The sequence below is a fragment of the Dromaius novaehollandiae genome, chromosome 26, assembly GCF_036370855.1.
Source record: "Dromaius novaehollandiae isolate bDroNov1 chromosome 26, bDroNov1.hap1, whole genome shotgun sequence".
NCBI classification, from domain to species: Eukaryota; Metazoa; Chordata; class Aves; order Casuariiformes; family Dromaiidae; genus Dromaius; species Dromaius novaehollandiae.
In genome coordinates, this window is record NC_088123.1 from 3,816,979 (window position 1) to 3,830,227 (window position 13,249).

General features: G+C 62.2%; 1 protein-coding gene across 4 annotated transcripts; it reads right to left on the reverse strand.

Moving 5' to 3' along the window:
- Positions 1-2,178: 2,178 nt before the first annotated feature.
- RASSF2 (Ras association domain family member 2) lies at positions 2,179-11,089 on the reverse strand. 4 transcript variants are annotated; one of them, XM_064497739.1, is made up of 11 exons: positions 10,976-11,089; positions 8,460-8,549; positions 8,079-8,154; positions 7,592-7,743; positions 7,201-7,262; positions 6,278-6,438; positions 5,555-5,656; positions 4,945-4,996; positions 4,698-4,819; positions 4,099-4,196; positions 2,179-3,436 (listed from the first exon to the last, which is right to left on the reverse strand). In XM_064497739.1, the coding sequence occupies exons 2-11, from the start codon at positions 8,516-8,518 to the stop codon at positions 3,367-3,369; spliced, it is 954 nt and encodes a 317-aa protein (XP_064353809.1). In that variant the 5' UTR covers positions 8,519-8,549; positions 10,976-11,089; the 3' UTR covers positions 2,179-3,366. The 4 variants fall into 4 exon arrangements, with proteins under 4 accessions (XP_064353809.1, XP_064353808.1, XP_064353810.1 ...); XM_064497738.1 differs by having other exon boundaries at positions 8,460-8,553; XM_064497740.1 differs by lacking the exon at positions 10,976-11,089 and adding an exon at positions 9,506-9,641 and having other exon boundaries at positions 8,460-8,553.
- Positions 11,090-13,249: the final 2,160 nt, after the last annotated feature.

The following is a 13,249-nucleotide window of genomic DNA, read 5'->3' on the forward strand; positions in this document are numbered from 1 at the left end:
TTGGTTTTCCAGAGCCCGTTTTGCAGGGAGGGAGGCGAAACAGCCGGCGGGGAGCTCGGAGCAGGGATCGCCGGGCACCTGCTGCTCCCCCGGGCCAGGCTGGGCCAAGTCCTCGCTCTTCAGCACCAAGCAAACTAAGAGCAGATATAGGTCATCCTTAAAAGAGGTCTCAAACTCTGCGAGTCCGGGAGCGAGTCCCCAGCGCATCTCTGGGCAGGGCACGGCGTGGGAATCTTCCCTCCCAAAATCCACGGAGGAGAAGCTCCGGCGGGGAAGCGCTGCTGCACACACGGATGCTCGCTGGTGGGGGGGCGATTTTCCCAGGCGCGGGAAAAACGGGCGTCCTTCCAGCACCCGCCGCTCCCCCCGGAGCATCCGACCCCCGGACCACCCAACCCGGGCGTTCCCGGCTCCCGGAGCCGCGGGATGCCCGGAGCCGCCGGCGTTGCTCAGCGCAGGAGCCCGCGGCCGGCGACGCAGAGGGCCGGCGCCAGCAGCATCGCGGCACCGCGGGGCTCGGCGGCTCGGCTGGGGGGGCCCCGCTTGGCGTCGGCGTCCCGCCAGCTCGGGGCGTGGAAGCCGCCGGCGGGCTGCCGGGCGCCGGGGACGCCGGGGCCCAGGCGCGCGGGGCGCGGGCGGCCCAGCAGCCCCATGCCGTAGCCGGCGGCGGCACCGGCCGCGATGGCTCCGGCCACCTTGGACCCGCGGCCGGGGCTGCCGGCTCGGCCGGAGCCGCCGCCGCCGCGGGAAACGGTCCCGAAAGCACCGCCGCGGCTGCCGGCTCGGCCGCGCCGGCCCACGGCGGCATCGCAGAGGAGGGCGAGCAGCAGCATGGCCGCCCAGCACCGGGCATCGCGGGGCCTCATCCTGCCGCACCTGCGAAAGGGGCACAGGGCGCTCAGCTCAGGGCCGCCTGTACCGACTACATCCAACACCTCCGAGCTCCGCGGGGAGGATGGGGACCGCCGCCGCGGCGGATGTTTGGCGCCGGATCGCGCGGCGGTGATGCACGGTGCCGAAATTCCCGCGCTCCAGGGCAAAGACGCCCCTCGTTTTTTCGCCCCGGCCCCCCCAAAAAAAGCAACGGAGGCTTGACGCGAAGGTTGCGTGCCGCCCGGCGCTGAGCAAACAGCCTCTTTGTGCCCAAGCTGCTGAGCCATCGGCGTCCGGCCGGCGCTCGCAAAAGCCCTGTTGAAAAGGGCCCAGCGCCCCGGAGCCGCGGCAGGTCCGACGCGCCGGCAGCGTCAGCGGTTCTGCTCCCCCCCCGGCACGGGACCCTGCCCCAAACCCCCTCGGAAAGCAGCCACAAGAGGGAAAACGCAACTTTTCCCCTTTTCTATGAATTTGCCTTATTTTGGGTGCATTGGAGGACTTGCTCCTCTAAATACCATGCTGGCAAAATCCCCCCCCCCTTTTTTTTTTTTTTTAGAAAGTCTGGAGAAACGGCTAAGTCCCTGGTCCCGGTGCTCACAGCCACGTCTCCATCCCTCCATCCACTCTCCATCCCCCCCGGCCCCCGGCGTGGCAAAGTCCCGCGGGAATTGCCGCTCGATCCCGTTTTCCTTTCCTTTCCCATGTCCCATCCTCCCCCAAAGCCCCGAAACTCACGGCATCGCATCCCGGAGCCGGGAAAACGCCAGCGCCAGAGCCGGAGGCTGCTCCCAGCTCAGGCGCACGCAAAAACGCTCCGGTTTGAGCAAAACCCCCGCGCTATTTCCGATTTTTTCCCCGCTATCTGCACTATTTCCCATTTTTTTCCCGCTAGCCATGCTATTTGTGATTTTTTCCCCGCTGTCCGCACTATTTCTGATTTTCCCTGCTCTTCCCCTTACCCGTGCTCGCGGGGCCACCCGCCGCGTCCCCCGGCCTCTCCGCGCCGCCCGGCCGAGGTTTTGGCCGGCCCTCGCCGGGGATTAGGCTTTTCCCGGCTGACAAAGCCGCGGTGCCGGGCGAGAGACAAACAGAGCCGCCGTCACGCGCCTCCCCCGCAAAGGGACCAGCCTCCATCGCTGCCGCTTAAAACAGCAGCACAAACCCTCACCCAAATCCCACAGCAAATTCACTGCTTTTCTCCAAAACGGCAGCTCGGAGAAATCCCCAGCGATGGCTCTTCCGGGCGGGTTTTGCCCCATCGCTCGCAAAACTCCTAGGAAAAAAATCAGCCCGTGCAACGGCAGCTTTCTCAGTAGCATTTCGATCCGCAAAGTGCTTTATTCCCAACAAAACGGGCTCGGCCGCGTGCGCTCCCATTTCTCGGTCATAGAGGAAGCGACGCCGAAACCGGCGTCTAAATCCGTAGGGAGCGTCCGTCGCTGTACAACGCTGCCCGGTAACGCGGCGGCGGGGCGTGGAAAAGGTCCGTGTAAAAGGTACCGTTACAAAAGGTATCAGGATACGTCGCAAAACCCCCAAATTACCTGAAGAGCGGGAGAGGGGCACCGCGGTTTGGGTGGCCTCGGCGGACGAGACGGTGTCAGCCCCGAGGAGGGCAAAAAACCCCCTCTGCCCGCTTTCCCCGTGCGTGGGGGAAAAAGCCCTTTCGACGATGCCCAAAATTACACTCGGAGTCCAAAAACGGGGATATAAAGGGTCCCGGACGGGTCTGTGCTGTCGCATCAGGATCGGGCCCGGTGCCCCCCGCAATCCCGCTCCGGCACCGCTGCGGTTTCCCCGCGTCGGCCCTCGGGAGCAGCCCGTCGCCGTGCACCGGTCCTGCGCCTGCTATTTGGCATGTTAGGTCCGCCGGAGAGGTTTCACGTCGTTAAATCCACGGTGAAATTAGTGCAAACGAGACGGGGGGAGGCAGGGTTGAGGCAAGCGGGAGGGCGCCGAGTCCCGCAGCCGGCAGCGGCCCCTCGCCCAGGCGTTCGGGATCATTTCCGAGCTGCACGGCTGCAAAAAGCCTCCCGGCACCTGCGAATTATTGCAATAGGAATGTGCTTTTTTTAAAGAAAAAAGAGACCGGAGGGAGGTATTTGTGCTATTCGGCCCCCCCTGCGCGGCGGCCGGGCAGCGTCTCCCCCCGGGATTTGTTGCCGCCCGTGGGAATCGCTGCGAGAAGCGGGAAGGAGCAGGAAAAAAGCAGTCGCCGAGCAGGATGCGGCCAAGGATGCTCCGACCGGGAACGGGGAACGAAACACGGGTGCGGGACGGTGCCGCCGCAGGGGTTAAACGCCCGTTCCCGCCCCGGCATCCCGCTCCCTCGGCTTTCCCGCGCATCTGCACGGAGACGCCGGCGCTCGGCGGGGCGGAACGGCGATGGCAGCAGCCGCCCCCCCCCCCCGGCAGCCCCCGGCGAAGGGGCTCGGACGTCGCTGGGGGTGCGGGAGGGATGGGAGCCGGGGCGGCACGCCGCTGCCGGCGGCTTCACATCGTCGCCGGCCCTTCGGCGATCTCCTCCAGCCTCTGCTCGATCATCAGGCGCAGGACGGAGTATCTGCGAGGGAAAGGAGAGGTGAGGCACGCACGGCCGCCCGCCGGCCCGCGGGAACGCGCCAGGGCTGAGCACGGGCCAAAACTCATCACACGCTGGCTCTGGGGGCGCGGGATTGCAAACTTTCCCCTTGCAAACTTCAACTTTTCCCCTTTGCAAACTTTTCCCCTTTGCAAACTTTAACTTTTCCCTTTGCAAAATTTTCCCTTTGCAAACTTTTCCCCTTTGCAAACTTTAATTTTTCCCCTTTGCAAACTTTTCCCTTTTGCAAACTTTAACTTTTCCCCTTTGCAAACTTGTCCCCTTTGCAAACTTCAATTTTTCCCCTTTGCAAACTTTTCCCCTTTGCAAACTTTAACTTTTCCCCTTTGCAAACTTTTCCCCTTGCAAACTTTAACTTTTCCCTTTTGCAAACTTTAACTTTTCCCCTTTGCAAACTTTTCCCCTTGCAAACTTTAACTTTTCCCTTTTGCAAACTTTAACTTTTCCCCTTTGCAAACTTCAATTTTTCCCCTTTGCAAACTTTTCCCCTTTGCAAACTTCAACTTTCCCCTTTGCAAACTTTCCCCTTCCGCGTCTCCCCTCGAGGCCACCGCAAAAACAATCTCAGCTCGGGCACTCGGTGACGCCGCAACCGGCGGCTCCCGGCGGGACAAGGCACCTACTTGCGCATGAGCTTCTTCACTTCGCGGTCTTCCTCCTCCTCCAGCTTCTGGATGAAGCTTTTGAGGACGGGCATCTCGAACTTGATGTACTGAGCCACCTGCGGCGGGGAGCAGCAGATAAATCACGCGCAAACCCGCTTAGAAAACAAAAATCGCACTCGGAGGGGGGCAGATGCACGTATTGGGATGGTTTTGGCTATTTTAAGCCCAAACGCGGCCCGGAGCGCCGGATCCGTCCTCCGACGGCCGCTGCTTTTCGGACAAAGCGGTGCCGGGTCGCGAGCCGGCAGATGGCATGGAAGAGCCGCTTCCCACCAGCGGCGTTTCCCGGGCTGGGATTAAGATAAATAAATAAATAAATGAAGGGATTCTGGGCAAGGATGCGCGGCGACGGGGAAGGTTTCGCATTGCAGGACGTAAGTCAGGCGGGAGGAACATGCAGTGATGGCTCGGCCTTTCCGTCCTAAGCGAGCGGGACAAAAACCCCCAAATCCCAGCTGGCTCCAAAAAAAAAAAAAAAATCTCCTTGGGCTTCTTTTTCCCTCTCGAGCTGCAGCTGGATTTTGGGGAAATTCCCCGATTTTTCCCGGCAAACTCACGTCGTAGGTGACTTCTTCCACCTGGTCCTTCTCCATGAGGAAGACCCTGGCGACCTGCTCGCAGGGGCCCTGCAGCACGCGGGCGATGAGCGGGTAGTCCGTGGCCCGCAGCTTCTGCTTCTCTGCAAGGCGAGCGGCGGGGGGGGGGGCTGCGGCGGCGCGGAGGGGCTTCGGGGCCGGCCAAGCCCCCGGGGGGCCGGGGGGGCTGTGTCCGGGGGGGCCGCCCCGGCCGCCCTCGCGCACTTACCGCCGCTGGTGTGGACGACGTAGAGCGCGAACTCCTCCGCCGAGTTCTCGATCTGCACGGGGAGGCGGGCGAGGAGTGAGGGGCGACGTTGCAACGCCAGATTTCTTTAACAAAAAGGAAAAAAAAAAACCCAAACCCAAAAAAGCAAAAAAAAAAAAGAAAAGCAAAGGAAAAGCAAAGGAAAAGCAAAGGAAAAGAAACCAAAAAAGAAAATAAAAGCAAGAAAAAAGAAAGGCAAAAAAAAGCAAAAGAAAAAAGCAAAAGAAAAAGCAAAGAAAAGCAAAGAAAAGCAAAAAAGCAAAGGAAAGCAAAGGAAAGCAAAGGAAAGCAAAGGAAAGCAAAGGAAAGCAAAGGAAAGCAAAGGAAAGCAAAGGAAAGCAAGGAAAAGAAAGCAAAAGAAAGCAAAAAAGGAAAAAAAAGGAACCCCAAAAGCAAAAAAAAAAGCAAAAAAAAAAGGCAAAAAAGCAAAAAAAAAGGCAAAAAAAAAAGCAAAAAAAAAAAAAGAAAGGCAAAAAGAAAAGCAAAAGAAAAAGCAAACACCCCCCCTCCACCCCAGGATATTTCGCCCTTCCCTTGCGCCCCGGGAACCGCGCTCCCCGCCGCCGCTTGCCTTGAACTTGTTGAGCAGCAGCTTGAGCACCTGCGGCGCCGTCATGGTGCTGTTGATCCGCACGTTGGTGACGGAGCCGTACGCCGGCGTGAACACGGAGGTCTGCGGGCCGGGAGAGGGGCAGCCCGGGTCACGCGAGCACGGCCCCGCGCCCCATCTCCCCCGGCGCCTTGCAATGCATTGATTTTTTTGCAAAGCGGGCTGCGGCGCCCGATCTCCCCTGGCATTTTGCAATGCATTGATTTTTTTGCAAAGGGGGCTGTGGTGCCCGAGCTCGCCCAGCATTTTGCAACGCATTTATTTTTTTGCAAAGGGGGCTGCGGTGCCCGAGCTCGCCCGGCATTTTGCAATGCTTTGATTTTTTTGCAAAGGGGGCTGCGGCGCCCGATCTCACCCGGCATTTTGCAATGCATTGATTTTTTTGCAAAGGGGGCTGCGGTGCCCGAGCTCGCCCAGCATTTTGCAATGCTTTGATTTTTTTGCAAAGGGGGCTGCGGTGCCCGAGCTCGCCCAGCATTTTGCAACGCATTTTTTTTTTGCAAAGGGGGCTGCGGTGCCCGAGCTCGCCCAGCATTTTGCAACGCATTGATTTTTTTGCAAAGGGGGCTGCGGTGCCTGATCTCGCCCAGCATTTTGCAACGCATTTATTTTTTTGCAAAGGGGGCTGCGGTGCCCGATCTCGCCCGGCCTTTTGCAATGCATTTTTTAATTTTTCCGCCTTACCTTGTGGTTGTAGAAGTGCCCGTTGATGGAGAAGCGGTGGCGCTTGAGGCGGCGTTGCTCGCCGGCCGTGCGGCCGCTGCCCCGTCGCCGCACGCCCACATCGCTCCGCGTCCGCATCAGCTGCGGCAGCTCCTCCGCCGCCGCTCTGCCCTCGCCAGCGCCTGCAAAAAACCCCGCGGCTCCTGCACGCAGACCTCCCCCCAGCACCCCCGCGTGCACGCCGGCACAAAAATCCAGCTCAAAACCAGGGACACGCAAAATTCCCCATTTTTTTTTACCCAGAACAGACTTAAATCACCGATTTAAACCACCGCAACCACTGGCTTATCCTCTCCCATCTCCCGGAGGAGGCTGCTAATGCATGATTACTCCCTAAATCCATGCAGCTACCTGCAGAAAGCCTCCTCTCGCAGGGCCTTAAGCATCTTCCTTGCTTTTTCATAATTTTATTTTTCCCCTCTTTAATGAGAGCAGGAAAACGAGGCCAACGCTTTGCAACTTGGCGTGAAAACCACCCTGGATCCAGATTATTATAAATGAGCCGTTTGTCCATTTTTAACGGACCGCTCGCGCTCGGGTGTAGAGGGTTTAAGCTGAAGCGCGTCTGCTCCGAGAAGCCGCCGCCGGAGCATTAATGCAACGTGCTTTGAAAGGTGCAGAAATGACCTAAAAATTATTTCTTGGGTTATTTCTAGGTCCGGGCATCTTGCAATGTTGCAGTGAGCGGGACGGAGGATGCCGTGTCGGCGGCACGGCCGGCAGCTGCAACACCACGCGTTTTTTCCCCAATCCTTGCGAAATCCTCCCGTAAATCCTTGCAAAACCACTTTTCCCGTGTTTGGAAACCGCCCAGCACGGACGCCGGGAAACGGGGGGCCGCGGCATTCCCGAATCACGGCGGCGAGCGTCCCGCCGCGTCTCACCCGCCGTGGCCTCCGCCTCCGTGACCTGGATATCCGGCAGAGTGCTGGGCTTCAGCACGGAGCTGGGGGGAAAAAACACGGAGACGCCGTTACCGCGTGGTTCTGCCGTGGAAATCGTAACCGTAACGATTCCCCGGAGGGGGAAAAAGCCCAGCGCTCGCCCGGGACCCGCGGGGCGACCCTGCTTTTCCCACGGGCGCGATGCCGCTCCGACATGAAAAAAATCAATCAAAATTCTTCCGTTCGACCCATCTGGCGTTCTCGGAGTCTTTGCAAAGCGGAATCCAGCCACTTTATTCTGCGCTCGCCCTCTTCGGGCTGCTGGATATTTGGGGAGGGGGGGGAATTCCTACCCAGAGCATCGGTAGCCGGGGCGCGGGGCCGTGCTCACCCGTGGGCGCCCAGGTTGCAGCCCGAGTGCCAGGAGGAGGAGGAGGGCGGCGGGCGGATGCGCTGGTTGTCGTCCTGCATCTGCAAGCGGATGGGCCGCCGCAGGCCCCACGAGATGTTCAGCAGCCCCTCCACGATGAACTCGCCGTCCTCCTGCGCCGCGGCCCGGGAAGGGAGGGGAGCAAAGCAAGGGGCCCGTTGGAAAACGGCACGAGAGGAGCAGGGAATGGCAAAAAAAAATATATAAAATACGCAATTTTACATATTATATATATTTTTAATTTTTTTTATATATATGTGCATATATATAACAAAATCTGAGGGTGTCACGCTCAAAAATCACTGAGCGTTGCCAATAGCTGAGCATTTTGCCGCTGCAAGTTTGCAGCACAGCAGCATCCCCTTCCCCCCCCCCGGACCCCCCTTTGCCCCAGCCCCGAAGCTCCGGCTCGTCCCTGTGCCCCCCCCACACCCCGCCGGCGTCTCACCTCCCTGTGCCGCAGCTGCAAATTCTGCCCTTCGTAGTAGATGTTGTAGGTCTTGAGGTGCAGGAGCAGCTCATTCCTGCAAGATCGGAGGAGCGAGGTTGGGACGAGGCGGGTCCAGCCCCGGCTGGATCATCCCTGCTGCAGCGGCAGCTTAATTTGGGCAAATTTGGGTGTTTTTCCCTCCTCCGGAGCAGAAGACCCGCTCGAGCCAACCCCTCCCTCCTGCCAGCTTTGCAAGCAAGAATCCAGTTCAGCAGAAATCCTGTTTTGCCCAAACCGAAAGCTTGCAGAGCATTTCTGATACTCTTCTTAAAAAAAAAAAAACCATCAAAATCATTTAAACACCCTCCCCATATTTTTCCCGTGTCGTCGGCATCTTACTTGGAAATGTACTTGTCCTTCCCGCAGGGGACCAGGTATTCCCGGCTGCCGTAATCCATCCTCACGCTCTGCTTTCATGGGAGCCCCGAGCTGGCTGCCGGCGCGGGGAGAGAGGAGAGGCCGAAGCGGCCGCCGTGAGCCACCCCGGCATCGCCGCTGTCGGAAAACCCGCCGGGAAAGCCGCCGGGAAAGCGCTCCGGCTGGTGATGGACGCAGGCAAAAACGCGACGCCGCGGGAAGGAGGCGGAGGCGGCCGCCGGGGAAATCAGATAAGGCGAGAAGCGCTGCAAACGCGCTGAAAATTTAATACCGGCAGGGATACGCTTACGGGAGCATTTGCATCCCGGCCCCGGACCGTCAGGGCCGCGCGGGCCTCGGCCGAGGCGGCCGGCTGCGGGTTTTCACCGCTTTTCTCGGGCGTTCACAAACTGCCCTCGCTTGAGGGAACTTAAACTGCAACTTTAAGGCACTTTTAGCAGCAAGAAAGGGCTTTTCCAGGCCACGCTTTCCATGTTTTTGCAAAAGTCCTAGCGCAGAGAGGCTTTAATGTGCCCGAGGCACCAAAAAACGAGCCCCGTGCTGCAGCACGCGCGCACGGCTAAGTGACATGCCCAAGGCCACGGCGGTGTCGGAGCAAGGCGGCGACCCCGCGGCAACGGAGCGGCAACCCTATCTCCCCCGCGGGGCGATAAATAATACATCGCGCGTACGGTGCAAAGCGAAAAAAGAGAGGAAAAACCCGCGCCGTGCTGGGAAACGGCGGGTTCGCGTGAGCAGAGCCGGGCTGGGGCGGCCGGAGGAAGCCGGGGCAGGAAGCCCCAGCGCCGGCGCTTTGTCTCGCAAAGCAGAAGAGAAACCTGCTGCCGCGAACGCAACGCCCAACGCGGCGGAAGAGCCGCCGAGGCGCCGCGGGGAGGTGACGGGGGGAGAAATCGCGGCAGGATACCCCAAAAACCCAATTCCGCGCTTCCCGTGGGGATGCCGCCCCGCCGCCCCGTCCGCCGCGGGTTTAAAGCGCGCCCGAGGATGCACGCCGGGGCCCCTACCGCCAAGCGACGACGTGCCCGGGAGAGCCGAAATTACGCCGCCGGAAATAAGTAATTAAAAAATAATAATAATTAACAAAGCGGCTGGAAACTCCCCCAAAATAAGGCTTCGGCTCCGCGGCAGCCGAACGGCCGGGCCGGGAAGCGCCTCGGCCCCGGCCCCGCGAGCGCCGTTTCCTGCTTCCCGCCCCGGCGGGCGGCGCAGGCACCTTCGGCTCCGTCATCACATCCCCTTCCGAGCGCCGGGGCCAACGCGGCCTTTTTTGGGGCTCGATAGTAATAAAATAAGAATAAGTAAGCCTTTTTCGGACCGTTTCCCGGGCAGGTCCCGCTGGCACCCACGGGACACGGCGGCATCCCCAGGCGCGAGGCGTGCGGGGAGAAGGGGGCAAAAAGCGAAAAGGGCTTTTTTTCTGCTTTGCTGCCAGCAAGAAAGGGTAAAAATGGTGTTTTTCAGGGCGGTTTGGCTTTCCGGATGCCTCGCGGGGCGGGTGGCAGGGCCCAGGCCACCGTGCCGGCCGATGGCATCTCCCGGCCCCGGGGCACCGTGGGAATATCCCGCTCCCTGGGAGGATGGGGAAGCTGGAAAACCGGCGTTTTGGGCACGGCCTGGGCTATCGACGCTTCCGCGGGCTGCCGGGCCGGTGCGGGGTTGGCCGCCCTCCGCCGCTCGACGCCGGCCGCCGCGGTTGGGGTTTTAGCATCGCCCCGTCGCCGCGTTCTCCGAGCGCGGCGCTGCCATTGTTCCCCGGCAGCTATTGTTCGGCGGCCCCGGCGCTTCGGGAGCGGAAAGGGCCGGCGGGGAGCGAGCTGGTGGGTCTCGCCCGGGCGCCGGCCTCGCCGTCCCGGCACGCCGCAGGGCCCGTGGGGCGGCGATGGGGCGGGCGGCGCGTGCCGGGCGGGCGGTGCGGCTCCCGCGACGCCTCGGCCCCCCCGGCGCCAGCTCCCGCTTTGGGGAATGAGTGGGAAAGTGGGAAGGGGAGGATGAGTGCGGTGGGGAGGATGAGCGCGGCGGGGAGGATGAGCGCGGTGGGGACACGTCCAGGGAGCAGCCCGTCCCCGCGGGGTGCTCGTCCTCGGGGGGAGCCCCGTTCCCACGGGGGGGTCCCGTTCCCACGGGGGGGGGGCTCCGTTCCCTCGGGGTATCCCGGTCCCCGGGGGGTGCTTGTCCCCCGGGGGATGCTCATCCCGGGGGGGGGGGGGGGCTCCGTTCCCACGGGGTATCCCGCTCCCCCGTGGGATGCTCATCCCCGCGGGGGGGGCCCGTTCCCCCGGGGGCCCCCCCCGCCGCCGAGCGGGCGATGCTGCGCTGGGCTCGCCGGGCCCGGCCGCGCCGCCCCCTCCATTGTCCGCCCGGACAGTCGCCGCCGCGACGGGGCCCCCGGGGGGGGGGAGAGGGGGGGAGAAGCTGCAGCGGCGCCGCATCCTCCGCGCCCGCGGCCCCCCCGCCCCGCGCCCCGCCGCACTCACCCGGCCCCGGGCGCCGCCGGCCGCGCCCCGCTCCGCGCCCCGCTCCGCGCTGCTCCGCGCCCGCCCCCGCCGCATCCCGGCGCCGCCGCCCGCGCAGGGCCGCCCCCTCGGCGGGGCGGGGCGGGGCGGGGCGGCGGGGCGGGGGGGTGCGCGGCTCCGCGGGGACCCGAAGGACGCCCCGTCTGAGGGTCCCGGTTTGGGCTCCGGGTTGGGGTTCCCGAAAGATGCCCGGCGCCTGCGGTCCCGAAGGACGCAGCGTTCCCGAAGGATGCCCTGTCCCGGGCACCCGGGCGTGCTCCGGGCTGGGCGCCCAAAGGACACCCCGTCCTGGGTGCCGGCACCAGGATCCCAAAGGACACCCCACCCCAGGCACCTGGGCCGGCGTGGGGACCGGGATCCCGGAGGAGACCCCATCTTGGGGACCGGGATCCTGGAGGACACCCCATCTTGGGGACCAGGATCCCGGAGGACACCCCATCTCGGGGACCGGGATCCCAGAGGACACCCCATCTTGGGGACTGGGATCCTGGAGGAGACCCCATCTCGGGGACCGGGATCCCAGAGGACACCCCATCTTGGGGACCGGGATCCTGGAGGAGACCCCATCTCAGGGACCAGGATCCCGGAGGACACCCCATCTTGGGGACCAGGATCCCGGAGGACACCCCATCTCGGGGACCGGGATCCCGGAGGACACCCCATCTTGGGGACCAGGATCCCGGAGGACACCCCATCTCGGGGACCGGGATCCCAGAGGACACCCCATCTTGGGGACTGGGATCCTGGAGGAGACCCCATCTCGGGGACCGGGATCCCAGAGGACACCCCATCTTGGGGACGGGGATCCTGGAGGACACCCCGTCTTGGGGACCAGGATCCCGGAGGACACCCCATCTCGGGGACCAGCATCCCAGAGAACACCCCATCTCAGGGACCAGGATCCCGGAGGACACCCCATCTCGGGGACCAGGATCCTGGAGGACACCCCATCTCAGGGACCAGCATCCCGGAGAACACCTCATCTCAGGGACCAGCATCCCGGAGAACACCCCATCTTGGGGACCAGGATCCCAGAGGAGACCCCGTCTCAGGCACCAGCATCCCAAAGGCCGCCCCATCCCAGGCGCCTGGTCCGGGCTCAGGGCAGCCGAGGGATGCAGCGACATGCTGCTCCGCGGCGAGTTCGGAGGAGATATTCGGTATTCCGGGATATTCAGTATTCCGGGAGAGCAGCCGCACATGGACGCATCCCTCTCCCTTTGTCTCAGCCTGACCTTTCCCCGGGCTTTGCAGCTTCTTGGGCTTTTTTTTTCTTTTCTTTTAAGGAATTTGGCTGGAAACGGCCCACACCAGGCAAAAAAAAAGCAAGAAATAAGCTAAACAGCTGGTGCAGCAAAACAAGCAACTCTTCACAACTGCAGATGGTTGTCTGCCCTCTTTTCCTTTTTTATTATTTTTTTTAAGCCAGAGGAGCTGCTCGGCTCGGGGAAACACCAGCTTTGCGACGGGGAGCCGGGAAGGGGGTCAGCATTTATATTCCAGCAGCGTCGCGGCGGCCGCGCGGTGCTCAGAGCCCCATTGTGCGGCCGAGCGCCGGGGGAAGCAGGGCCACGGCACAACAGGGCTCCGTGCCGGCTGCCGCGCTCGCCGGGCCTGGGAAAAAGCGGCGTAGAGCAGAGAAATCTGGATTTTGAGCAACTTCAGAACCCGCTGCCCATTGCGGGAGGAGCACGCGGAGGCGGCCCCGGGGCGCTTGCAGCACGGCAATGCCGCGTTTGCTCGAGCTCAAAGCAAAAACAAGACAATCTTTTTTCTTTTTTTCCTTTTTTTTTTTTTAATAGAAGGAATGTGACCGGCTCCTGCCAGATGAGGACGGCATCCAAACCACGAGACCGCCTGCCAGCTATCCCTCCTCCTCGCCCCAGCAGCAGATATGAGCTCCGGCCTGCAGGAACCGAGCCCCCGCGCCGGAGACGCCCCTATTTCGGCCCTGCCACCCCGGGCAGCGGTGGCCCCAGCAAGCCCTGGTGTCCCTCTGCTGCGCTCCCCAAGTGGAGGCTGCATTTCGGCTTCGCTTTGCTGCCGTTTGGGGTTGGGCCAGGTTTTATTTGGCATTTCTGCGTGCAGTGGTCACAAAACGCCGGATGAGCCCCGACAAAAGCGCGCGGTGCCCTCCCGGCGCCCGGGCAGGCGTGACAACGGCACGACGGGATCGTTACGGCCCCGACACGGGCCAGCACGAAGCCAACAGCATCACACGCTTGGATACGTGTT

Coding starts and splice junctions, on each gene's coding strand:
- RASSF2 (XM_064497739.1), bottom strand. CDS start 8,518: ATGGATTACGGCAGCCGGGAATACCTGGTCCCCTGCGGGAAGGACAAG. Junction 8,155..8,459: donor AAGGACAAGTACATTTCCAA/GTAAGATGCCGA, acceptor CCGATCTTGCAG/GAATGAGCTGCTCCTGCACC. Junction 7,263..7,591: donor TGCAACCTGGGCGCCCACGG/GTGAGCACGGCC, acceptor TTTTCCCCCCAG/CTCCGTGCTGAAGCCCAGCA.